This window comes from Solanum tuberosum, unplaced genomic scaffold (assembly GCF_000226075.1).
Source record: "Solanum tuberosum cultivar DM 1-3 516 R44 unplaced genomic scaffold, SolTub_3.0 scf00298, whole genome shotgun sequence".
NCBI classification, from domain to species: Eukaryota; Viridiplantae; Streptophyta; class Magnoliopsida; order Solanales; family Solanaceae; genus Solanum; species Solanum tuberosum.
The window spans coordinates 514,946-540,222 of record NW_006239219.1 but is presented as its reverse complement, the minus strand read 5'-3'; the positions used below and the strand labels follow the sequence as shown (position 1 = coordinate 540,222).

At 33.5% G+C, this 25,277-nt stretch overlaps 5 protein-coding genes across 10 annotated transcripts; 3 read left to right on the top strand and 2 right to left on the bottom strand.

Annotated features, from left to right (window-relative positions):
* The first annotated feature begins 117 nt into the window (after positions 1-117).
* On the top strand, positions 118-655 carry LOC102580667 (monothiol glutaredoxin-S2-like). Its single transcript, XM_006359363.2, has one exon. It carries the CDS (start codon positions 156-158, stop codon positions 462-464), a length of 309 nt encoding a protein of 102 aa, XP_006359425.1. The 5' UTR covers positions 118-155; the 3' UTR covers positions 465-655.
* A 929-nt stretch (positions 656-1,584) lies between these two features.
* LOC102580011 (NAD(P)H-quinone oxidoreductase subunit T, chloroplastic) lies at positions 1,585-2,762 on the top strand. The gene is made up of 2 exons (XM_006359361.2): positions 1,585-2,013; positions 2,123-2,762. The coding sequence occupies exons 1-2, from the start codon at positions 1,682-1,684 to the stop codon at positions 2,541-2,543; spliced, it is 753 nt and encodes a 250-aa protein (XP_006359423.1). The 5' UTR covers positions 1,585-1,681; the 3' UTR covers positions 2,544-2,762.
* Positions 2,738-4,964, bottom strand: LOC102580334 (uncharacterized). Its single transcript, XM_006359362.2, has 2 exons — positions 4,720-4,964; positions 2,738-3,023 (listed from the first exon to the last, which is right to left on the bottom strand). Exons 1-2 carry the CDS (start codon positions 4,773-4,775, stop codon positions 2,831-2,833), a joined length of 249 nt encoding a protein of 82 aa, XP_006359424.1. The 5' UTR covers positions 4,776-4,964; the 3' UTR covers positions 2,738-2,830.
* Positions 4,965-12,305: 7,341 nt separating this feature from the next.
* LOC102579478 (BTB/POZ domain-containing protein At1g03010) lies at positions 12,306-16,580 on the top strand. 2 transcript variants are annotated; one of them, XM_006359359.2, is made up of 4 exons: positions 12,306-12,640; positions 14,014-14,080; positions 14,354-15,550; positions 15,878-16,580. In XM_006359359.2, exons 1-4 carry the CDS (start codon positions 12,549-12,551, stop codon positions 16,409-16,411), a joined length of 1,890 nt encoding a protein of 629 aa, XP_006359421.1. In that variant the 5' UTR covers positions 12,306-12,548; the 3' UTR covers positions 16,412-16,580. The 2 variants fall into 2 exon arrangements, with proteins under 2 accessions (XP_006359421.1, XP_006359422.1); XM_006359360.2 differs by lacking the exon at positions 12,306-12,640 and adding an exon at positions 13,461-13,892.
* A 985-nt stretch (positions 16,581-17,565) lies between these two features.
* Positions 17,566-23,263, bottom strand: LOC102578479 (zinc finger CCCH domain-containing protein 32-like). Of its 5 annotated transcripts, none has more exons than XM_006359355.2 (8): positions 23,133-23,262; positions 22,901-23,015; positions 22,645-22,793; positions 20,959-21,021; positions 20,691-20,810; positions 20,323-20,610; positions 19,923-20,240; positions 17,566-18,105 (listed from the first exon to the last, which is right to left on the bottom strand). In XM_006359355.2, exons 2-8 carry the CDS (start codon positions 22,992-22,994, stop codon positions 17,830-17,832), a joined length of 1,308 nt encoding a protein of 435 aa, XP_006359417.1. In that variant the 5' UTR covers positions 22,995-23,015; positions 23,133-23,262; the 3' UTR covers positions 17,566-17,829. The 5 variants fall into 5 exon arrangements, with proteins under 5 accessions (XP_006359417.1, XP_006359420.1, XP_006359418.1 ...); XM_006359358.2 differs by having other exon boundaries at positions 22,910-23,015; XM_006359356.2 differs by having other exon boundaries at positions 22,901-23,012.
* Between the last annotated feature and the right edge of the window lie 2,014 nt (positions 23,264-25,277).

The following is a 25,277-nucleotide window of genomic DNA, read 5'->3' as shown; positions in this document are numbered from 1 at the left end:
GGGTGGGAGTGGCTTGTTGTTGAGGAAGCATATTGAATCTTCACAAGTCACTATTAGTATATAAATAGGTTCAAGGGGAGTTTCAAATTCATCATCAATTCAACAACTTATCAATCCTCTAATATTACATTAATCTTTTTTTCCAATATTTAAAAATGGAATCAGTGAAGAAAATGGTAGCTGAAAAGCCAGTTGTTATGTTTAGCAAAAGCAAGTGTTGTATGTGTCACACTATAAAGACACTTATATCAAGTTTTGGTGCTAATTTAACTGTATATGAATTGGATGAACTTCCCAATGGCCTACAAGTGGAGCGAGCACTGCTGATGCTAGGCCGGAGGCCTAGCGTGCCAGCAGTGTTCATTGGACAAGAATTAATTGGCGGTGCGAATGAAATTATGAGCCTCCATCTAGAGGGAAATCTTGTTCCTCTGCTCATGAAAGCTAAAGCTCTTTGGCTATAGTGTATATATACACTTTTTTTTCTTGTTTTAGATATCTGGTATACGAAATTTACTAGCATGACTAATTCAGACTCACGTCAAATATGCTAGTAAAACTACAATCCATCATGTAGAAAGTGCATATTAACACCTAGTAAGTTTGGTTTTCTTAATGTTTGTGGAATTGAGCATCTTTTATGTAACATGCTCAATGAAAACTTTGTCTTCTCAAACAAGAGTCCTTAATGTATCTTCAAGCATTGTAATAATAAATTATATACAATGCCATACACTCTTTGATTGTCACTTCAACATGACTTGCCATTATCTTTCAAATATTTTTTTCAGGTGTGCTTTACTTGAGTATGAACTTGTGTTTCCTTGAGATGTGAATCCAAGATTTAAAGTTTATAGATTCGGGATTTATTCAAAAAGTAAAATATGTGATATTTGTATTAAGATCCTGCCTTATGAATTGAAAGCAAGGTAGAGAGAACAACTTGGCTCTCTTTTACCTGCCACATAAAGATCATAAATTACATTAACCTCCAGTTCTGCCATTTAAAAAATCAAGTGATTATGTGAAAAAACTACATTTGTAGCATGAGAATTAAAGATAGGGAAAATATAGTCGTGGTGGATAGAGTTATGTGTTATCTGTACTGATGGTAGTAGATATCCTATAAAATTAGTTTAAATGTGTGTAAGCTGACCTGAACAACATGATAAATTTTTTTTAAAAAAAGGAAAATATAGACGCTAGGGGTCTCCCATAACAAGTGTGTTGCGTTCCAAGTACTAGCTCTTTTTTTTTGCCATCCAAACCCTAAGGAGTATGATTGTATTTATAAGTGGGAAATGGGCAGGTTGGACTGAATTTGGGAGGGTTAAAATGAGTTGAGTTAGTAAATGGATTAGCAGGTTATTGATCCGTCCAAAAGTTACTTGGACTGAAAATGGACTAAAATGCAGGTCATTACTCAACCTGTCCAACTCTTACTAAGTTTTAACTGTTTTATTTGTTCTTTTATAATTTTTTAGTACCTTAAAAAATGTAGATAAATTCTCTTTAAGTTAAGAGTACAAAAGTCAAAATCCAAAATTATTGATATTTCACAAAGGTAGACAAAAGCAAACAAAATGTTTAGTTATTTCCTCAACCACACAGAAAGACAAGGTGATGAGAAAGCCCCTCCTCTAGACTACTCAAATCAGACACAAAACAAATTTCCAATTTCATGGCCTCAGCAACAGCTCCACCAACTCCATTCACCTTCCTTTCAAGGAACCTAAGCAATAATGATCACAGAACAGATGCCAGATGGTTGACAACAAAACAAAGAAGACGCCGTGTTGGCTTACAAGTTTATGCAACAGAAGAAGGGGCTAGTGGGCAACAACGTGCTCCTCCTGGTGTTGACACAAGAATTCACTGGGAAAACGAAGATGAAGGATGGGTTGGAGAGAGTAAATCACGGTCCACACAAGAACGAATCAAAACAGAAAAAAAGAATCTCCTTGATGAGAAATTCTCAGACCTCCTCAACAGTTCAGCTAATTCTCACTACCAGTTAGTCTTCATTTTCTAGTTTCTATCTTCAGAAACTTTTCTATCATCTTATCTCAAATGTGTGGCTCACAGTTCACATGTATACATAATTCTAATGTTTCAAATTCAGGTTCTTGGGAGTATCTGCAACAGCTGATCTGGAGGAAATTAAAGCTGCATATAGGAGGCTATCAAAGGAATATCATCCAGACACAACTAACCTTCCTATAAGAGCAGCATCAGAGAAATTCATGAAACTAAGAGAAATTTATGATGTCCTGAGTGATGAGGAACAACGTCGATTCTATGATTGGACACTAGCTCAGGAGACAGCAAGTCGAGAAGCAGAGAAAATGAAAATGAGGCTGCAAGATCCACGCATGCTAGAAGTAGAAAACTGGGAATCTGTTCCAGACATGGTGGATCGACTTGGTGGAAGGAACATGGAGCTGAGTAATCAGGCAAAAACTGCCCTCACATTTGATATCTTGATTATCATCTTTTCGTTTTGCTGCATTATATATGCAGTAGTCTTCAAGGAACAATATTAACAGGAACAACTATATGCATTATACAACAACAATATTCTATACTGTCAATACGCTACATGACTTTCTTCGAGTTTCTTGAATAAGTACTGTGCAAAGATGTCAAGAAACTGAGAATTGATGAATGGTCAAAGCATGTATTGAGTGATATTGCAATGGCAATGGATTGGGAAACAGAACGACTGGGGCTTTAGTCATAAGCATAGCTATAGTTTATTTCTATTGAGCTTACAAATTTACATTATTGTCTTTTCATGAGATTATTGATAGCAAATGAAGAAACAATTCTCTCATACATCAATAAAATCTTTCATGATGGGGATATGTTTCTCAATGTTAGCGTGCCTACGCCAATTACTCACTGCCTGCTTAACGGTGTCACTGGCTTTCTGTATTTCCTCAGCAGAAAATTTGTGTTCCACAATTCCTAGTGGACCAGGTTGTAGTACCTTAACTACAGTTTCCATATCCAGCTCCAGTTGCCTGTTAAAACAAACACCAAAATAATGCTGAAGTCATAGAAACTCATATTCACAATTTGATCTTTGCGTCTCATTCTGGTCTAAAAGAGAAAATTATGACAAATCCAATTGAAGAGTCCTTTAATCCACACACTCCTAAGTCCTATCAGTCTGCATTTAGATACCTACTCTTCAATAACTGATTAATAACAAAGAACCACAAAAACACCAAAGGGTAATCCTAAATAGAAACAAGAGTTATCGTTTCTTGATAACACAATTCCGTAATACTCAAGAGTTTGATAAGTTCTAAAATTTACTTACTCTTCAAATATCAAATGAATTAACTAATGTAATCCTACCAGATAAGTTATATAATTAAACTGCCATAAACATTGGTTTCTGTAAGATATAGAACTCCAACACTAGGACCATTTTTTTCTCATAAGTATCGTGTCTGGGTCAAGCTTGTGCCACATCGACTAATTCCACAGGGTACCAGCTACCTCCCACCAGTACAGGTACCAGATAACTTTGTCCAAGCGCATGAATACAAGTTATGCCTTGGAATGAAAGACAATTCCAAATCCACTTGGTCTACGAACAAGGAAGCTATAAGTAATGCAAATATGAATCTTCTCATGGAGAGTTCGATCCTGGACACCTAATGCTTTTGTCTCCCTTGGGGATTTTGCTTGAGACTTCATGGTTCTCAACCCACTTCATTGACACACTTGGGTACTAACACTTTGAACATTTACAAGGCTATGTATTGGAGAATTAGCTCTAAGATGTTCTATCTTCGTTGATTAGTTGCTTAAACATTAAAATATACCGAACAATGTGTTAGAGAGACCATGGGAAGGGCTCAAAGTCAATATACAAGGATCAAGCTCGTAGCAAGCATAATATCAATCAATCAAATATGCCTCCATTGCACACGAGTTGGAATCGACATATGAATCCTCTTAATGCATTTGGCTACAGTGTGGCTCATTTTAATTCTCAAGTCTCTATGTTGCTTTTTTCCTTTTCATTCATGCGTCAAAGTCTTACAAATTGTGCACATGAGTTTGGCTGAATACAACCAAATACAGCTAAAAATGCAGTACAACCATCAAATAGAATTACCTGATCAGCAAATCCAGTACATTATGACCAGAATATCATGGAGAGAAAATACTTGAATATAGCTTCAAAATGCGATTATTATTTTTCCAATCTCACCAGAATACGAACATACAGTTCGTATAGAATAAAGCCTAAAATACAATAAGAGATGCTCTCTGGGGAAAAAAATTCACAATAGAAACTTTGGCTCCAAACTTTGAAGAGAAAATCAAAGACATTCCCTGTAAACAGTGGTCACCGAACTAACAATCGAAAAACAGTGGTCAAGGAAATCTAACTACAGACTCATCAATAAAAATGATAAGATAACAAAGCATATATATCAATCTAGTATCCAAATAAGTTGGATTCTACCATCTCTATTCAGGTTAATTCCCTGCAAATGCTAAATATTTCACTATTCAAAGATCCATAGATTTCAAACCGCCCAGAATCAACTATACTTCACTAAACTCATAGATTTCAAAGCATAAATAAATCAAAAATACGAACAATCAAATATAACTGTGTAAAACCGAAATAATTAACATTCCATATCATCTAGGTACAAATTAGCGGTGCGAATAAGGAATGAGATTTAGAACTACCTGAAGAGCCTGGAGAAGGGTAACACATTGCCGAGTTTCGACAGTGACACAGTCATCTTCCTTCTGCCTATTCGTATCAATTTCCCCTAAAAACTATGCTAAACTTCAACAAAATTACTGTCCGATTAGGGTTTCAGCTACAGGGAAACGGGGCCGGGGAAGGGGAGTTGTAGCCTGTGGGTAATCACTCGGTTTCGGGTCGGAAAGGATCCGACTCCACCGGGTTCGTCAAGTCCTTATTTTCCTCTTGTTTATTTTTTAAAAGAAAACTAATAGAAATTCCATACATTTTAGGCGCAAACTCCATCATATCTCGGAAGTTTTTTCAATTATAAAAATTTTATTTCTTATTACTCACGGATACATTTCTTGAATGTCGGATACATTACAAATGATACATCACTTAATGGGAGGATGTATACGATGTATCGAGAGGGGAAGGATGTTTCCGAGAGACGATAGGAATGTATCAAAAAAATTATAGATTATAATAATTGATATCTTAGTTTAGTATTTATGTAATTTTTCTTTCTTTTTTAATCTCTAAAGTCACATAATATTTTGTTTGATTATTATTTTTAAAATATAATCTAATTGTTTTATTCTAGAAATATTATGATTAATTTTTTTGGTAGGCAAATGTTAGGATTAATTAGTATTTTTATGTAGTTCATAATTCGGTTTGGATTGGTTTTTGGCTAAAATCAAAACCAAATAAATTTATAAGTTAATTTTTTAAATATTAAAACTAAGTCCAATATAATACATATTTATTGGCTTGATTGTAATCGATTTCATTTGATTTTTTAAAAATCTAACGATATTTTCCTACTATGAGAAAGGATTTTTTTTTTTCCATTCTTTGTCAACTTATGAGTAATTCTTTACTGCCCTTTTATTATGAGTTATGAAAGAAAACTTTGATTACATGATATTAATCCACATTTTATTTGAGTGCTTATGGTATGCAAATATATGAGAAGCTTATAACTAATAAATAATGTAGTTATATATTTTAGTATTTTATTTGGTTTTAGAAAAAAAATCTTTATTTTTAGAAGAAAAATCTCGCCAAAAAATATTGCATAATAAATTGGGGAAATTACGCGAATTAGCAAATATATACTAGTTAACTAGCTAACATAACTATAGTTTGAATTAATTATCACTTGCAGCCTCTTTTTAGCAATAATTACGTGCATCTCTCTCCTCGATCTCTTCCTCTCTCTCGCCTCTCTCCTCTCTTATACAGATACAAATACAAATTATACATAGACATATACAATTATATGACATATATACAAATACAATTCGTCTCTCTCCACTCTTGCTCGCCTCTCTCCTCCCTTTCTCAGTCTCGCTTGCTAGATATACAAATACATATGTATATCAGTTACATATATACAATTATTTGATAGATATACATATACAATTCGACAAATATGCAAATACAGTTCACCTCCCTTCATTCTCTGCCTCTCTCGCTCGACTCTCTCCTCCCTCTAACATATAGCTATGGATCGTAAATAACAAATTATAATTATGGAGCAAGTTATTTTTAGTGGCTAGTCGTGAAATTTCCTCCAACAAATTTACTGTTCGCATCCAACATGAATATTAAGGGATTCAAGTGTAATTGATTCATTATTTTATGTTTACCTAAAGTATTTATTTTTAAAATATATCTATGACAATGTGATTTTTTTTTAATAAAAAGTTTTTCATGGGACATGTATACTTGAGTTTCAAAATGATGTGGTGATGACATAATTTTTTAGCTCAAAATTTGACTTTTCAGCGATTTGTATTTTTAGGCAACTAAGGGCATCTCCAATCGTACACTCTATTTTACTATCTAAATATAGAGTTCTCTATTTTTTCAAACAATCAACTTCAACCCAATTCTCTATTTTACTCTTTAATATTATATTATTATTTCTATTTCATTCTTATTTTCTTCTTTCATAATATAAATCCTTTATTTCTTTTTCCCGATAATTACTTTATATAATATTCATGTGATATAAAATTTTATTTTTTCAAATTTTTATTAAATATAAAATTTTATTTTCTTCAAAATTTTAAATAACATAAATTACAAGAAAATATTATATAATATACAAATTAATGGACAAATTCAAATAAAAGTGAAATACAATTACATAAACATTACATAAACAGTCAATTTTCGGAACTATTATGTTGCTCCCAAAAATGCTCTATTAATGCATTACGGAGTTCAAAATGAACATTTTTGTCCTTAATTTTTCTATGTCTAGCTAAAAGTTGTTCAAATCGGAGATTCTCATCTACCACCATTGATGTCGTTGGAGTTGGAGCCTCTACGATATCTTAAATTGGTGTATCCTCAATTATCATGTTGTTCAGTATAATACATGTGGCCATTATATCACATAGCACTTCCTTTCTCCAAAAATGTGACGGTCCTAGAAAAATTGCAAAACGTGGTTGCAAAACTCCGAATGCACGTTCAACATCTTCTTGGCATGATTCCTTGTTTCATCGCGAATTAATTAGTATGTTATGTTTTGTATTTTATCTTGTATTTAAATTTTTATGTTATGTATTGTATTGTTATCTTGTATTTAAATCATCATATTATGTGTTGTATTTTTAAAATAAAATTTTCATCTTATCATTTTAATTTTGTTTATTCTTTATAGTGAAAATTAATAATAAAATCAAATTATATTATCGACCAAAATTAGAAAAAATTAAAATACTATTAATTCGGGATGAAAGTAGTATATATTAAATAATATATAATTTAATATATTATATTACATTTAAAAAGAAGTATGAATATTAGATATTTAATAAATGACATTATATGTAAAATAATATGTTAATTAGAAAGTAATAGAAATAACAATAAAATATTCAAAAAGTGAAATAGAGAGTGTGAATAGTAGTTCTCTAAATTTGGAGAATTACTATTCACCTCTCTAAATATGAAAAATAGAGAGTGATATAGAGGTGAGTTGGAATGTCTACTCTCTATTTTACTCTCCAAATATAGAGACTGAAGAGAAGAATAGAGATGGATTGGAGATGGTCTAACAAATAGCTTAATGAATATATTGTTACAATGTTTTAAATAATTAATTTAGTGATTTTATCATCATAAAAAAATATTGTAATTTTTAGTTTAATTAGCCCATAAAATACCCCTTAAATGATAGTGCATCATTAATTCTCATCAACGAAACATTTAATTTAATTCACAAGAAAAGATAATTAAAATTCAATGCCCTAGAAGAGGGCAGTAATGTCAAAAAGGGATAATGAAGGACTTGATTAGAACAAATAAGATGTACTTTGGTGAAGGGCCCAAAGGGTCATGCCACAACATTAATTATTTAGTTATTTTTTTCATACTCCATGTCAGATATTAGTATTGGAGTCCGAATAATTTCATATTCGCATTAAACGGTCCATCTTTTAGAGTGGCGCTCCCAAAAGATAATAGGATAAAGATATTTCAACCATCCCATGCCATCACAGTCCATGTTGATAATTATTTGGTTTTTTTTCCTCACTCGGTATCCGATATCTACATTAGAGTTTGACTAATTTATATTCGCATTGCAGGGATCATTCTTTAAGGTAGCGCTCTCAACAAAAAATAGAAAATTATATCTAAAGTTCAAACTTGAAATCTCTAATTAAGGATGAAGTTATCTCAATCATCCTACCAAAATCGATTATTGACAATTATTATTTGGTTAATGTAATTGGTTGGATCTCCTTTGTTTTGTTTTGTTTTCTTCTTTGAATATGTCTTGTGTGGGGTTGCATGTTTTGTGTACGCCATAATTGTAGCCATTCATCCTAGAAGCTTGTTGTTCCAATTATACAAAATTGTTGTGGACCTAATAATTAAACATTATTCGATAACAATATCCCTTTTGGCTGCTCTTGCATGCTCTTCATTCTTTGATCCTTCAACAACCCCTCACAAATTAAACAAGAACAAACTAGTTAGGGTCAATCATTTTTTCCCCTTTCTAAATAGTTATATATTTGTGAAATATTAATATTCCCTCCAATCGATATTACCTACCTTTTTATTATTTTTGTACATTTTTTAAGAAATATATAACTAGTACTCCCTCATGTTTATTTTATTTGTCATGTTTGCACTTTATATGTTCTTTAAGAAAATATTAACAAAATGATAATTTAACTAAATTACTCATAATTATTTTTTTGATTTTCAAATTAGTAGTACTATTTATTTTACTAAATTATTATCTCTCAACATTAATTAAAGTAAGGATATATACAAATGGAAAAAGAATTTCTATCTTAGGTCTTCTAAAAAATAACAATGACAAGTAATAAATATGGACGGAAGGGAGTACTCTTTTTTTTCTTTATCCGTCCTTTAAGAAATAATAAATAAAAAAGGCGATAAATAATTAATATGAAATAAAAAAATATTATTTTATTTCTATTGAACATCTCACTTGATCAACACTCCATCAAAATATAGTAAAAAACAAAGATTTGAAGAGATTATTACTCATGTGTATATGGACATTGTTATAATGTAGTGCATCCACTTTAATCTCATAAGATTACAGAGTGTGTATATATATATATATATATATATATAATGATTCATAAAAGCTGCTACAACATTATTATTGTTATTATTATTATTTATTTCCAATGAAACTTGAGGAATAATATAATCTTGATTTGCTTCCTTGTTTGAAGAAAGCCTACAATGTGGTCCTGGACAACCTTAAATTCATTTTTATTTTTATAGTAAAAAAAAAAAGGGATATATACTTTACAATTCCCTAAAACCAAGATTAATAATTTAATTTGCTAATCTGATCATATGATCCCAACTTGTTAACTACAGCCTTTGACAGCACTAACAAACTCCATTTCTAATTAAGTAATTCTACGCTCGTTAGATCTTTTCGTAAGAACTATCATATAAAAATATTTTATTATAGCGATAGTTTTCGTGGAACAGTTGATCTTTCATATTATATTATATTATATTATATTATATGTTCTTCTTAAAAATGTTTCACTATAACAATCATAAACAAACAAGAATGTTATAGAAAAAATTAGTATACATAATTAACAGTAATAACAAATATCTTTAATTTATTGACTTGTTACAATAGATAATTATCATTTTCTGTATATTATCGATCAGTATAATTAAGAATATACGGTTATATATCTATCTTTTAAGTCATGATCTTATTATACACACATATTTCATTTATTGTAAGTACATAATTTTGATAGATATTTCAGGATAAAGTTTAAATTTAAATATATACTTAATTTGGTTGAAAGTATAACTAATCCATATATAAATTTATAACTTAAACTTGGTGTTATTTTGCCTCATATAAGAAATGGGATAAATTAATTTTAAAATAATAATCTCGAGATAAGTAATTTCTCCGCCGCAGAATTTTTGGTTTTGATGGGGTCATCATATATCATTGCTCCCATAGCATTTTAATTTAGGAGCAACACACAAATGGGCCATGCCATGATTGATCCCAACAATGCATTTCCACTAAATATTACCCTTTAATCTCAAATAGAATATAATGATGAATTGTGGAACGTACAGATTAAAATATCTAATTTCCTGTATGAACCTGGACCAGGGTTCTTAATATAATAATAATTACTAGAATTTACAAATTTTAAAATTCACATGAAAAATGCTTGATTCAACTAAAATGATTTTTTTTATTTTTTTTTTAAAAAAGTAAATCCCTAATGCAATTATTAACTAAGGAGAATAATTCTTGCTTCACTATTTTTGAAGGCGTGCACGGATCCAATGGCCCAGTAGCCAGCTAGGAATAAAAAAAACTTTTTTTTGTCCAATTGTTATTTATTGGTGATAATTAAATATTATTTTATTCATATCCCAAAAAGGATGATTATTACAATTGTTTAAAATTCATATATATCAATATTTATGTTGTAAACTCGCAATTCATTTTTGGTAGGGAAGATGATATAACATTGGGAGAATCACGCCTCAAAAGCTAGTTATTAAGGCTCTATAAGCCTTATATTAGCTCTTTGATGTGGAGACTCAAATCTCATACTATCTTTAATGACTATGTGTAAGGTCAATTCTCTGGTCAATTCTCTGTGACCTCCCATCGTTCACGACATCGTTTTCAGCTTCGTGTCAAAAATGCAATATCGATGTCATCATTTATAGAATGACAACTCGATGAGCACATATGGCAACGGGCACTCTGATACTTTTAATACAATTTAGGAAAAATTATACCCCAAGAGCTAGTTATTGACAAAGAAGAAGTTGAGACTATATAAATCTCATATCAATTCTTATTAAATTGATACGAAACTCAAATCTCATTTCTTGTAATAGAATTCTAATAAAGAAATAAAAAGAACTACAACTACACGCACCAAAGGATGTAGCCTAGTGATCAATGAAATAGTTGAGAATCCTGAGATCTCAAGTATAAAATTAAGCAAAGACAAAAACATTAGGTGATTCTTTCCATCTGTCCTAACCTTGGTGGAAAGAGTACGAAAGCTGACTCAAACACCGTAATTATATATAAAAAAAAAAAAACCTACAACTACATAATTACCCCAGCTTACTGTGGTTGTGAACATAAAAAAAGACAAATTAATCCAACTAATGTTTGCTTTTTTAATCAACTTTAATGACTTTAGACATGATTAATTAAATTTGGTGTTTAAAAAGACTAATAGGTTTCACTAGGCATGATTACAAACCCTAAAAGCATTGCAAAAATTCGAGAATCCCGCCATCTCCAAGAAAACAAAAAAACATCTACTAGTGAAAAATTTATAATAATTAATTCCCACCTTTCACCGAAAAGTAGCAACAAATCCTCGACTTTTTACAGCAAAAAAATATTTAAAAAATCAAATCACTATTTTCAACTCTTTTATGTTATTTAGAGTTTAAATGTTGTGCACTAACTTTTTTATAAATTTTTACACTATAATAGTTTAAATTGATCTATAACTATTATAATAAATATATTTTTTCAGAACAAGACAGATATAATAATTGAGAAATAAAGTACTACCTAGCTACTATTGAGATCGAATTCAAGATTTAACTTTGATGGTTTCAATCTTTGATTCTTCAATCAAATTTGTTACCCTTTCAATTATACATTAAAAATTTAAAACATGAGTAACTTTTCACACATATCTATTTTTCGTATCGAAAATATGGGGTTGAATTTAATTTGTAGATTATATTGCTCCATTCGCCATTGCCTATTATTAGAAGTGGAGCTAGAATTTTAATAACGAATTCAACAAAAATTCAATAGCTTTAGTTAAAATTATGTTTGATGTTAAGAAAACTATTGACTGATATACAAATAATTTATTCAAGAACACAGTAAATAACTATAAGATGCCTTTTCTAGAATTCATAACGCAATAAACTCAAAACTCTGAATCCGCTCTTTACTGCTATAAAAGGTTAAAGTCATAGTACAAAAACTTTTATATATTTATATAACTTAAACTCAATGTTTTTTTTTTCTTTTTAACTCTTCCCTCCTGCATGGTTTCATGTGACTTTTTTCTTTTAACTCCACCTTTCTGCCTTTCTACTCTCCCTTCACAGTGACACAACATGCCAGCAAATAAAGTTTTAGCTTAATTTAGCATTATAATTAGCTTTAATAGGTCCTTTAAATCAATTACAAGTTGCTATTAAAAGCATAGTGATTTTGTTTAGAGACTGATTAATGGTTTTGTGAAGTTAATTTTGGAAAATTAAGAAGATGGGAGTTGTCACTGTTGCTGAACTCAAACCAAGCATATCTGGGAAGAGATCTTTTCGTCCAAGTTCTAGTGCAAGACATATTACTGAATGGTAATATATATACAATTCTCTCTTTTATAATACTCGAATTATATACACTGACAGTGTAAAGAATAATTATTACGATGTCAATGTAGTTTAATCTAGTGTGTGACATGTTGATTGTTAGTTTTTGGGTATCAATTAATTCTTCATAGAACACCTAACACATTGACATAAGTCGGAGATAGGGGACGTAAGGGGATTCATCTGAACCTCTTTCGTTGGAATATTATGTTGTATAATATAAGGTCGAAATTATGTTTTTCTGTGTTTATTTTTTTATATTTTGAATTTCTTTAGTAAAAATCGTGGTTCGGTGAATTATTGGTGATGATAGCATGAATTCTTGTGAGATATTGTGAGGAAGAAGTTTAGTAGTACAAGAGAATATTACAACCACCAAAATATCTAAAATAATTAAATGTATTTATGACAAGACCATGTTCAAGTGTTGACTATAGTGAAAATGGAAAATACTTTTAATTAGTTTATTTGAAATTGATTGTGATGGAACTTACCTTAAAATCTAAGATTGTAGAGTTTCTATCATATCATTAAGTTGAATATCAGATGATCTGGAAAATGACTATAGATGAACAATTTCTAAGGCTGCAATCATTGAAAATGACAAAATCAAATATCTGACTTTTTTTAAGTTTTTAAGTCCATTGTGTTCAATTTTCTTGTTTCAAGATGTGGTGTGAACGGTGTACAACAAGTGGGGTCTGAGTAGGGTAGTAAACACGTAGGTACAGAGACTGTTTCCAATAAGACCCTCGCGTCGTTGGTGTGAACAGTGTACACCAACATACTCAGAGAGACTGTTTATGATAGATGCTCGGCTCATTGGTGTGAATGATTGTGTGTATATAACAATAATTATTTTCCTAGTTTCCAACAAGTGTATTTTATGAGGGCCCTCTAGCTATAGTACAGATGAGTCCTGAAATTAGCTGTTAGCTATAGTACAGATGAGTCCTGAAATTAGCTGTTGGATTACTCCATATCACAAGATAAATCACAACCAGCAACAAATTCGAAAAACACCAGAAGATGTTTATCACTTGCTAAATTGGATCCAAAAACAGAACACACAGTACTGTAAACTTTGTTTTTAACATTTGTATCCATCAAAGATTGTGTTTTATGCTACTTTTGGTCCTAAACTATGATCATACATACAAGCGCAAGATCAGGCTGATACATGCTTGAGTTTAGATAGCTTTAAGACTCGATACATCCAGCATTGTATTCTTGAAATGTAAGTTGCGCGTGTGTAAAACCTTAGGCTAAAAATATAAACAGAGAAGTTTATTTTATCGCTTTTCTTGATGCTTCCCTAGTTTCCAACTTTTGATCAATGATGATATCTGATATTGCAGGCCAATATCTGATGTTTCTAGTGATCTTACTATAGAAGTCGGATCAGCCAGTTTTGCTCTTCACAAGGTACAAAAATTGAAGTATTCATTCTTTCTTCTTCTCGTGTAATTTGAAAATGAAAAGCAGAAGTTATGCAAAGAAATGGCTAGTCTAAAGTAGCTTGAAAATGATTTCTAAGTTAGCTGTTATGAGTAAACAACCGATATCAATACAGTCGTGTCCATATGGAATCAATTTATTTTATGGTGTCAAAATTGGGAGGAAAATGAAAAGTAAATAGGCAGATGCAGTACCTTGGAGACATTTCTAATGTGATTGGTAACTTGACATTGTTTGCAGTTTCCTCTGGTATCTCGAAGTGGAAGAATTAGAAAGCTGCTGCTGGACGCGAAGGATACAAAGATTTCAAGACTCAATCTAACTGGTCTTCCTGGTGGATCTGATGCATTTGAACTTGCTGCAAAGTTCTGCTATGGAGTGAACGTTGAGATAACCATATCAAACGTGGCGTTACTAAGATGTGCAGCCAAGTTCATGGAAATGACAGAAGACATCTCCGAGAAAAACCTGGAAACTCGTACAGAGGTATTCCTTAAGGATATTGTATTCCCACACATATCCAACTCGATATCTGTTCTTCATCGCTGTGAAACATTACTACCGGTTTCTGAAGAAGTCAATCTTGTTAGTCGTTTAATTAATGCAATTGCAAGCAATGCCTGTAAAGAACAGCTAACATCTGGTTTGTCAAAGCTGGAGTATAACTTCCCACCCAAACCTGTTCAATGCCTTGATTCTGAGACGCCATCAGACTGGTGGGGAAAATCACTCGCGGTGCTAAATCTTGATTTCTTTCAGAGAGTTCTGTCTGCAGTAAAAACAAAAGGTCTTAAACAAGACATTATAAGCAGAATTTTGATAAATTATGCCCAAAATTCTCTTCAGGGGATCTTCATTAAGGATCCTCAGTTGGTTAAAGGAAGTTACTTGGATTTGGATTTGCAAAAAAGACAAAGGATCATCGTCGAGACAATAGCTAGCTTACTACCAACACAATCCAGGAAAAGCACAGTGCCAATGGCTTTTCTTTCAAGTTTGTTAAAATCTGCAATAGCAGCATCAGCTTCTACTTCATGCAGATCTGATCTAGAGAGGCGCATCGGTCTTCAGCTAGATCAGGCAATTCTTGAAGACATTCTCATACCTGCAAATCCACATGGAAACAATCACAGCCCTCTCTATGACATAGATTCTATATTGAGGATCTTTTCCTTTTTCTTGAATTTGGATGAGGATGATGAAGAGGACAATCCACTAAGAGATGAGAGTGAAATGGTTTACGACTTTGATAGTCCTGGATCTCCCAAACATAGCTCAATCGTTAAGGTGTCGAAATTATTGGACAACTATCTGGCAGAAGTTGCGCTAGATTCGAACCTAACAGCATCGAAGTATATAGCACTTGCAGAGTTACTCCCAGACCACGCACGTCTAGTTTATGATGGATTATATCGAGCTGTAGATATTTTCCTCAAGGTAAGCTACTTAACCTCATCAACATGTTCCCACTCACCTGTTCATTATTGTTATCATATAAGGAGTTTAACATAAGGGTAGCCTTGGCGTAACTGGTAAAGTTGTTGTCATGTGATCAGAAGGTCACAGGCTTGAGCTGTGGAAACAGCCTCTTGCAGAAATGTAGGGTAAGGCTGCGTACAATAGACCCTTGTGGTCCGGCCCTTCCCCAGACCCCGTGCACAGCGGAAGCTTATTGCATCGAGCTCCCCGTTTTATATAAGGAGTTTAACAAATGTATTTGCATTATAGACTGTTTTAACCTCTTGCATAACATTCTCATGGCAGGTTCATCCAAACATTAAGGACTCTGAACGCTATAGACTCTGTAAATCTATTGACTGTCAGAAACTATCTCAAGAAGCTTGCAGTCACGCAGCTCAAAATGAACGGTTACCTGTGCAAATGGCGGTCCAAGTGCTATACTTTGAACAAATCAGACTGAGAAACGCGATGAACGGAGGGCATAATCAGTTCTTTGGGATGAATAATCAGTTCCCTCAGCGTTCAGGCAGTGGAGCAGGAAGTGGATGCATCTCTCCAAGAGATAACTATGCATCAGTAAGGAGAGAAAACAGAGAACTGAAGCTCGAGGTTGCAAGAATGAGAATGAGGCTTACAGATTTAGAGAAAGATCACGTATCCATGAAACAGGAACTAGTAAAGTCACATCCTGCTAACAAGTTATTCAAGTCATTCACCAAGAAACTAAGCAAGCTCAATGCACTATTCAGAATAAGAGATTTAAAGCCAATAGTGGGGAAAGCTAACTCAGAAAGTCGATTACTTTTTCAGAAGAGAAGGCGTCGTTCAGTGTCTTGATGTTGTACTCTAGTGTGAATAAGAAAAGAATATATAGTGTTGAGTTTGATGGATGTTGATGTGTTGAGTGAAGTTCTTTCTTGCATTGTCTTTTGATTGTAACCTTGAAAGAAGATACTCACTCAAACTTCTACTTTAAAGGTATATAAACAAGTGTGAGTTTTTTATAGCTTCATGTAGTTTGAACTTTTATATTCTTAAGCCTCTTGTTGAACAATGTCAAAATGGAATCACAATGTCTTTCTTTTGGGGGTTATCTCCAAAGGCAAAACCAAGATTTGAAGTTTATGAGTTTTTACAAGAACCTCGAGCTATTGGGTTCACGTGAACCTACAGGCTACATGTTATATTGTAGATCCGACCCTAGCTATCACTCCAAGTGGCTTCAATTGGACTTCTTCATCCTATTTTACGTAGAAGTTTAGTGTGCACGAGAGCTTCATAGGCCATAGCAATGTGGTACTAAAAGCCATCAAAGTCTTCTTTGTTAGGAACTTTTGTGGCATTTCCAGCCCTGGTGACTTGATGGATTCATCTCTAAGCTATAATCCCAGCCCCATTACTCATTCCATCAATTGCTCGTCGATTAAAAAAAAGAGTAAATTTAGCTCATCTTATCGTTGATTCTCCTCTACCGTTGGATACTGTTTTTATTAACTTGATCCAATAGATTGACTAGCATTTTGTCTGCAACACTCATGTTGGCCTTTCTAAGTTGTTAGATATGATCTTGCTTGAGTTTTGGGTGGATGTTGATGACTTTCTAGAGAAAAATTTCATATAACACTACCATAAATGTCAACTGGGACCTCAAGGAAAGGCACTAGCTAATCCCTTCTAACACATGTTGATGGAATTCAGCTCAAGGCTCTTCTATATTGGCCGTAACTTGCAAGGTCCCAGCATTGGGTTCATTTCATAATGTACCAGACTGGCACTTCGAAAAGAGCCAGTCAATCAATTATAGTTTTGGCAAATTATCTTCAGTAGGGGCCTTTTATTTGTTTGGATTTAAGTAGGGGTCACGAGAGAGCAAAACATAACGAATGTTGTCATAGTCAATAAGGGTGAAACTCAAAAGGAATAATGACTTCAAAATCCGGGGGTGGGGGTGGGGTCCTGGCAAACAAAAACATGTGAATCTTGCAGTCTCGTGATGATAAGAAATTTCAAAGAGTATGTCTTATTACTTCACAAGACAGATTTTCGTCTTCTCAATCAATGTAATCTTCATGCCAAGCAGTGGGATAACAAAAGACAACTTCAACTCCCGAGTTTTGAGTAAACATTATAGTATAACATACAAAGTAGCAGGGGAGAATAATACATAGTGCTCCAAGTTTACTTCAAATTCAATGGTGAACTTCCCTTACTTGACAACTGCATATTGGAGATCGAAAGTCCAGACGAAGGAAGTATTAGGTTAACTGTACCAATTGTACTTTCATTGAAGAAGGTGCTCTAGATAAAGAGACGTCCACTTTTGACCCTGTAACAAATCCAGCCTGCAACTCTGGCAGCAACATGGGAGCCAACGTGAAGGAAGATCGCAGCATGTAGGGTGCAACTTGTAAATCAGGAAGAGAAGAAGCTGATGAACTATATTGTACTGTTCCCATAGGATGATCAAATTTACAAGCGCTGCCAAACTTGCAGAATCCTTTCAGTAGATAAAAGGAACAAGGCTGCACCCCCTGTGCTTTAAAAATGTACATCAGTGGAACGCTCAAACACAAAGACGTAACAGGAAGCAATACTTTCAAACAGCATCATTTTCCAGACAAGCACGAAACTATACAAACCATTACAGTACTTTTTACGTGGGTAAAGACACAGTAGCATTCAGCCGACTCCCTCTCCTTGAAATACGCAAAATGTTATCATGAAAACTCAACTGTTGCAGTTGAGCATGAGCAATTCCATATGTGTGTGATTATAATGATGGTAGTTGAGAACACAAGCTGCTAAATCTCTCCCAGTTCAATAAATAGTTCCAAAAATGACTAGGAAAAGCATGTTATGAAGAAAGGAATAAAGAGATCATTACCTTCCGTACTTAACAATTATTACCTACTGTGCACAAAAGAAATTGCTCAAATAAACAAAACATTCATGCCTGTAGGTCTTAATAGCAGCATATTTATAGAAGCAACCATCACAGGAGGTAACGACATACATGCATCTGTGCATTGGCAACAAAATGCTTCGATTCATCATTTTCTTTAAGACCAAATAGAGGTGAACATTCATCACTCTCTAATTGTAGAAAGAGCTTGGTAAATGCAAGTCCAAATGCACACAGTTAAGTTCATTAAATTTAACTCAATAAAAGAAAAAACCATCATCGACTAACTTAGAATTCCCTTAATGGATGTAACTATTAGGTCAATTTTTTCTTTGTTCAAATCCGGGGAGGCTAGGGAAGAACTGAACTCACAGAACGTGTGCTGCCAATTGCTAACAAGTAAAACCAACAACAACACAACAAACCTACAATTCCCTGGTTGATGCAGAGCATATTACACATCCGTTGATTTTCTTCCTGTTGAATAGAGACATTTTTGTATGACATCATACAATAGAACAAGAACGGGTCATGAATAAACATGACAATCTCATGGCGAACCCTGGTTAACTCATATCGTAATGGGGTAATACAAACACTTCACTTAAGTTAAAGGAAGTCTCTAGAGAACTACATGGGACTTTTAAACAGTTAAAAGGAACTAGACTAGGAGATCCTCCTCTTCAAAGAAACCATTGCATCAGAAATTTATAAGGAGAGAATGTTATAGCAATTCAACAAATATACAAAAATCCGAACACTAATTCATGCTATTGAGTTTTAACAATGAAGATATAATCTTGAACAAGCAATGATCAAAATGAAGGCAGCAGACAGCTAATGCAACTTTGTGTGATGTATGGGTTAGGTGCACGTCACATGTTCAAACTATGTTGCAGAAAAAAACCTGGCATTTAAGTTGAGATGGCTAGAGAGGTAGGTCCATTATCCACCAAGTTTCAAAACATACTCCATTGGACCCTTAAAAAATTTCTCGGTTATCAGAAAAGGAAAAGGAGACAGCTAATGCAGGTTCGTAAAACACAAATTTATAACAAGTCAGCACCAGATTTAAGCAAGACAGCAATCATAAAACAATCATCTTCCTGTACATTTCTCCCCTCTTTCTTGTATCATCAACTTCTGGTCAGATCCATGAGTAATGAACCTCAAAGTCCAGCATATGTTACTATTAATGACACATTAGCATGCAATTGACAAAAATCCTCAAAGGAAAACCACAACATAAAGATCAATACTATGAAGCGTCAGAACTGAATGTAGACAAAACATTCCAGACACAAAAATCTAGTGGCAGCTCAAGAGCACAATGACGCCAGGACATGAAAACTTAGCAATAACAGTGTACAAGTTTTTACCCAGATTAGATAATAAATCATCATGTCAAATCAAACAAAATTGGAGAAAGAAGAATCATTATCATACCGGACGCAAAGGAAGGCCTATGGGGCTGATAGCACAGTTCGTCTTTGATGCAATCCAGTCAGGTGGATGGTGAAACTTACAAGATGATCCAAATTTACAGTCCCCAGTTTTCACGTAGTACTGACATATGGATTGACCAGGTCTCTCTGGAAAACTCTTTTCCTTCTGTGTTTTGCTTGAAGGGCTACCAGCAGGGGGTAATGGCGAGTAAGGCCCTGCAAAGGCATGTGGAGAAGATGCTAGCGGTGACATCCCATAGACAGATGTCAGCCCAGCAGAGGGATGAACACCGGGAGATAGTGCAGGACTTACTGGTCCCTGCAAAAGTAAATTAATCACTGCATAGAAAAAGAGATTACACATCATTGTGGAAGGTTGATAGAGAGAATCTTTATATTACTGAGTAAGGACTCCAGTTCTGAATGGTAACCACTCCTGGATGAAGCAACACTGGACCATAAGCACTAGGTACATATGAACCAGGTAAAATCGGAGGCCTTGCTACTCTAAGACCAGTTAATGCACTGTTACATTCCTCGGGAGGAGCAGGAAGAGACTGCACTGTCGGATAAAATGGACGTGCAGGTGCTGGCACTGACATACCAGCAGGTTGAGGGTGATGGAATTTACATGTTATACCAAATTTGCAATGCCCCGTTTTCAAATAATAGGTGCATTCAATTTCCCCCTGTTGTAGTTGTTGAAAATTAGATGGCTAACTCAGAAAGTTAACACAAGTGCACACACATAAAACCATGAGACATTTACCGTGCGTAATGGATATCCATAAGTATTTAGTGGTATATTGCTCAAGGTTCCACCAAAGTTCCTAGGGTGGTGAAACTTGCAGGATACACCAAATTTACAGGTACCTGTTCTTAAAAAGTACTGCACGTGAACATTGTGAAGTCAGCAATGAAATCAAAACTATTAAATATGATATACCACATTCACGAAAACAGAAAACCTTAACACTTTGAAGTTTGAATGTTAGAAGAACTAACAAGATCAAACTTCAACACTGAAAACAGAGTACCTGGCAGATCGGCTCTCCCGTTCTTTCTGGGAACTCAACTCCTTCCAACTGCATCTTACCACCCTGAAAACAAAATCACTCAGCCGCATAAGGAATGTAGACATTCACATTTTTCCCTCTCAAGAAAATATAGCATATTCAGAAGATTGAGAAAGTAAATGCAGGGACAGAGCTTGAGCTTCGCCTACAGGTTCAGTAGAACCAATAACTTGGCTCAAACTATGTATTGTATTTAAAGCTCCACTTAATATGTATAAATAGTTTATCAAGAACTACATAAGATGCGTGTTTTAGCATTCAGAACCCATAAACTCAAAATTCTAGGTCTGCCTATGAGTAAATGAAAGTAGTCCAATTCTACACCACCCATGGGAATAATAGGTGCCTTATACTCCACATACACTAACTTAAAAGCTTTGGATCCGCCTCATGTGTCAGAAAGAACACATTCTCAACTATGACTTCCAAGTAAGAAATTCAACGAAAGTAGAGACCCACATTCGCCTAGATAAAATAGATACCAAATACATATTCAAGAAAGGAGGGAATTAGCTTAACATGAACCACCAAACCCCTCATAGTGTGCTTTCTACCACGTGAAACCAAATTAGTCAAGCTAGTGTAAGAAGGAAATAGCTTAACATGAACCACCAAACCCCTAGTAGTGGACATTTCTAACACGTGAATCCAGATTAGTCAAGGCCAGTGTAAAACGGAATTACCTTAATAGGAACCACCAAACCCCTCAAGTGTGCTTTCCTAAGTTGCTCGGACTCTCCAAAAATGATGCCACACCAGTGTCGGATCCTTCAAAAATACACTATTTTTGGAGGATCCGACACGCACCCGTCAACATTTTGAAAGAGTCCGAGCAACATAGGTGCTTTCTACCGCAAGAATCCAAATTAGTCGGGCCAGTGTAAAAAAGGAATTAGCTCAACATGAACCACCAAACCCCTCAAGTGTGCTTTCCTAAGTTGCTCGGACTCTCCAAAAATGATGCCACACCAGTGTCGGATCCTTCAAAAATACACTATTTTTGGAGGATCCGACACGCACCCGTCAACATTTTGAAAGAGTCCGAGCAACATAGGTGCTTTCTACCGCAAGAATCCAAATTAGTCGGGCCAGTGTAAAAAAGGAATTAGCTCAACATGAACCACCAAACCCTCAGTAGTGCACTTTTCATAGCGTGAATCCAAATTAGTCAGACCAGTATAAAAAGAAATTAGCTCAACATGAACCACCAAACCCTCATAGTGTACTTTATACCACATGAATCTAAATTAGTCGAACCACTAAAAAATGAAATTAGCTTAACATGAACCACCAAACCCCTCATATTGTACCTTCCACAGCATGAATCCAAATTAGTTAGGTCAGTGTAAAAAAGGAATTAGCTGAACGACCAAACCCTCGGTAGTGCACTTTCCATAGCGTGAATCCAAATTAGTCAGGCCAGTATAAAAAGAAATTAGCTCAACATGAACCACCAAACCCTCATAGTTTACTTTCTACCACATGAATCCAAATTAGTCGAACCACTAAAAAATGAAATTAGCTTAACATGAACCACCAAACCCCTCATAGTATACTTTCCACCACATGAATCCAAATTAGTCAAGCCAATGTAAAAACGCAATTAGCTTAACATAAAACCCAACTAAAACAAGATAAACAACTTACAGAGCGCCGATCACGATCACTCGGATGGTTAAACCGGCAATTAGGTCCATATCCACATGACCCATTTCGCAAATAATACGAACAATCAGGAACACCAGGCCTTTCTGGGTAAACCTCCCTTCCAAATAACCCCAACTTCTGCATTGATCCTACATTACCCAAAAACAAAAAAAAATCATCAAAAACCCTAGAAAACTTATAAATAAAAATTAAAACAACCCAAAATTCAAAATTTATTAAAAATCTAAAATAGCACCATCCAGACCCGTTTCTTGCTCCACCGCAACCCATTCCGACTGATGATCGGATTGTGACCCGTTACTCCCTGTAGACGGCCCGTACAGCTCCATCTCTTTCTTTTAGGTCTTCTTCTTCACAATATTCAGAGGATCAAAACCAACAAAAAAAAGAAGACAAAGTATCTGATAAAAAGTTGATTATATATATGTACAGAAGAAGAAGATATTAATGGTGTTTTAGTGACTTACAGTATGCAATGAGATGGGAGAAAAAGGGTACGACACACCAAGGAGAAAATTGCCAACTGTGGAAAAACGAAATAGAGAGAAACAGTCTTTTGGTATCACTAAGGTTTCGTTTTTTTTTTTCACTGTCCGTACAGTGTGCATGCTTCGGATTTTCCGGTTTTTTGTTCAATAATCTTATTAATTAAGTATATCACTATATTTTATTTGTCTCTATCTCGATTAGTAGCTTAATTGATTGAGTCTCTGCTTGTATGGACTTTCATTCGCCTTGTTGATGAGGATTTAATTCCTCCATACATATTAATTTGATGCAAAATATAAAATAAATTTTCCAATCTTAAATATATTTTAAGACAAACACTAGATATTTGAAATTAGAAAAATCAAGAGATAATTTATTTTTATTATTAACTATAGTTAGTTTTAATATATTTTTCATAGTGTTGAATTTATTATGTTCAACGGAGGATATAGTAACGATAAATTGAGTTATATATAAAGTTAGTTTTAATATATTTTTCATAGTGTTGAATTTATTATGTTCAATGGAGGATATAGTAACTATAAGTTGAGTTAATACTACGTGACTAAGTTAAACTATTGTGTTGTTGAATATTTTACTCGTCCTACCTTTTGTTTAGAAGAGAATATTAAAATGGAAAAATTAGAAGGATTAATAAAAAATTGTGAGTGAAGATTGTTCCTTATTTTAATTAACGATGCTTTAATAATTACTCATCAACAAAATACTCCCTTGATTTATAATTACTTGTTCACTTTTTCTATTTTACTTGTTCGTTTTGACAAATAAAGGAAGGACAATTTTTTTTACCTATTATACTCTCAATTAATTACTTTGAAAAATGTATAAATTCTTGAAACTCTCAAGTTTTAAATTCATCTACTTCATAATTAATAGGGGTAAAATGGTAAAGTTGTTATGTAAATTATTATTTTCTTAATAAGTGTGTCAATTCAAAAATGGACAAGTAATTAGAGACGGAAGGAATAAGCAATAAAACAGAAAACTTAAGAAATAAGTTCAATCCTAAACATCAACATATCCAATAATAATAATAGTAATAATAACATTTTTTTCTCAAACAATTCATGAAAATAAACTAAATAGCAACCGACACTTGTTTCCCTTGGGATTCGAAATTACTGTCATGTCCTTCACATTCTTGTCGTTTTACTATTCTAGTTTGTTTAAATTTTGAAAATGATACACGTGTTAAACAATTTTATTTTACCTAATTAAGCAACGAAATTAAATTACTTACTACTATTATGAAGCTAGAAAATTAATGTCCTGCAAGGCTACAACTAGTTGTCTAATATAGGTTAATTAATAATTAATCATACTTTATGCTGTAGAAGTTTCGTTGAGCTAATATAAAGGAGTTGACATGTTACAAATTATCACAACAATAACATAATCAGTGAAATCTGAAAAAAATAAAAAATACGTATTGAGAAAAAATATTTATAAAATAAATAAGTGATAATTGAGTTGTGAAATTTAAGAAAACTTGATTTTTATTTTATGTATATATATATATTTTACCATTATCTCTATTTTTAAAAAGAAATAAATTTATAAGGAAAAAAAAATGAGAAAATTTGAGATCTAAGCCGTAAGGTGCTTGTCTATTTTATTCGTCTTTAGAGCGTCATCACAGAGAGGTTGGTTTCGCGATAGACCTATAGCTTAATGAAATTGATATCGAAGTCAATGTTATAAATAATCACCAAGTATAAAATTTGTGTATTTTTTGTGTGCTTTAAAAGTGCATGTAATATTTTACACAAGAGGTTAAGAAAAGAAGATTATATTCAACAATTCAACTAGCCAATGGACTATTATTTTGATTCAATTAGATAATTATCAAATAATTCATATTGTTTTAATTAAGTGACAATACTCCGACTCATATATGCTAAATTGCCAAAAACTCACAAAAAAAAGGAGCAATTTTTCTCTTGCATAAACTCTACCTTTTGAGTAAAGAATAAAATTCGTGGGACAAAAAGTCTAACTTGTCATTGAAATGACATTTAAGAATTCAGAAATATTTAATAAAAAAGGAAATCTTTTGGTTCTTAGCAAGAGGAGGGGGGGGGGGGGGGGGGGGGTGGGATTCT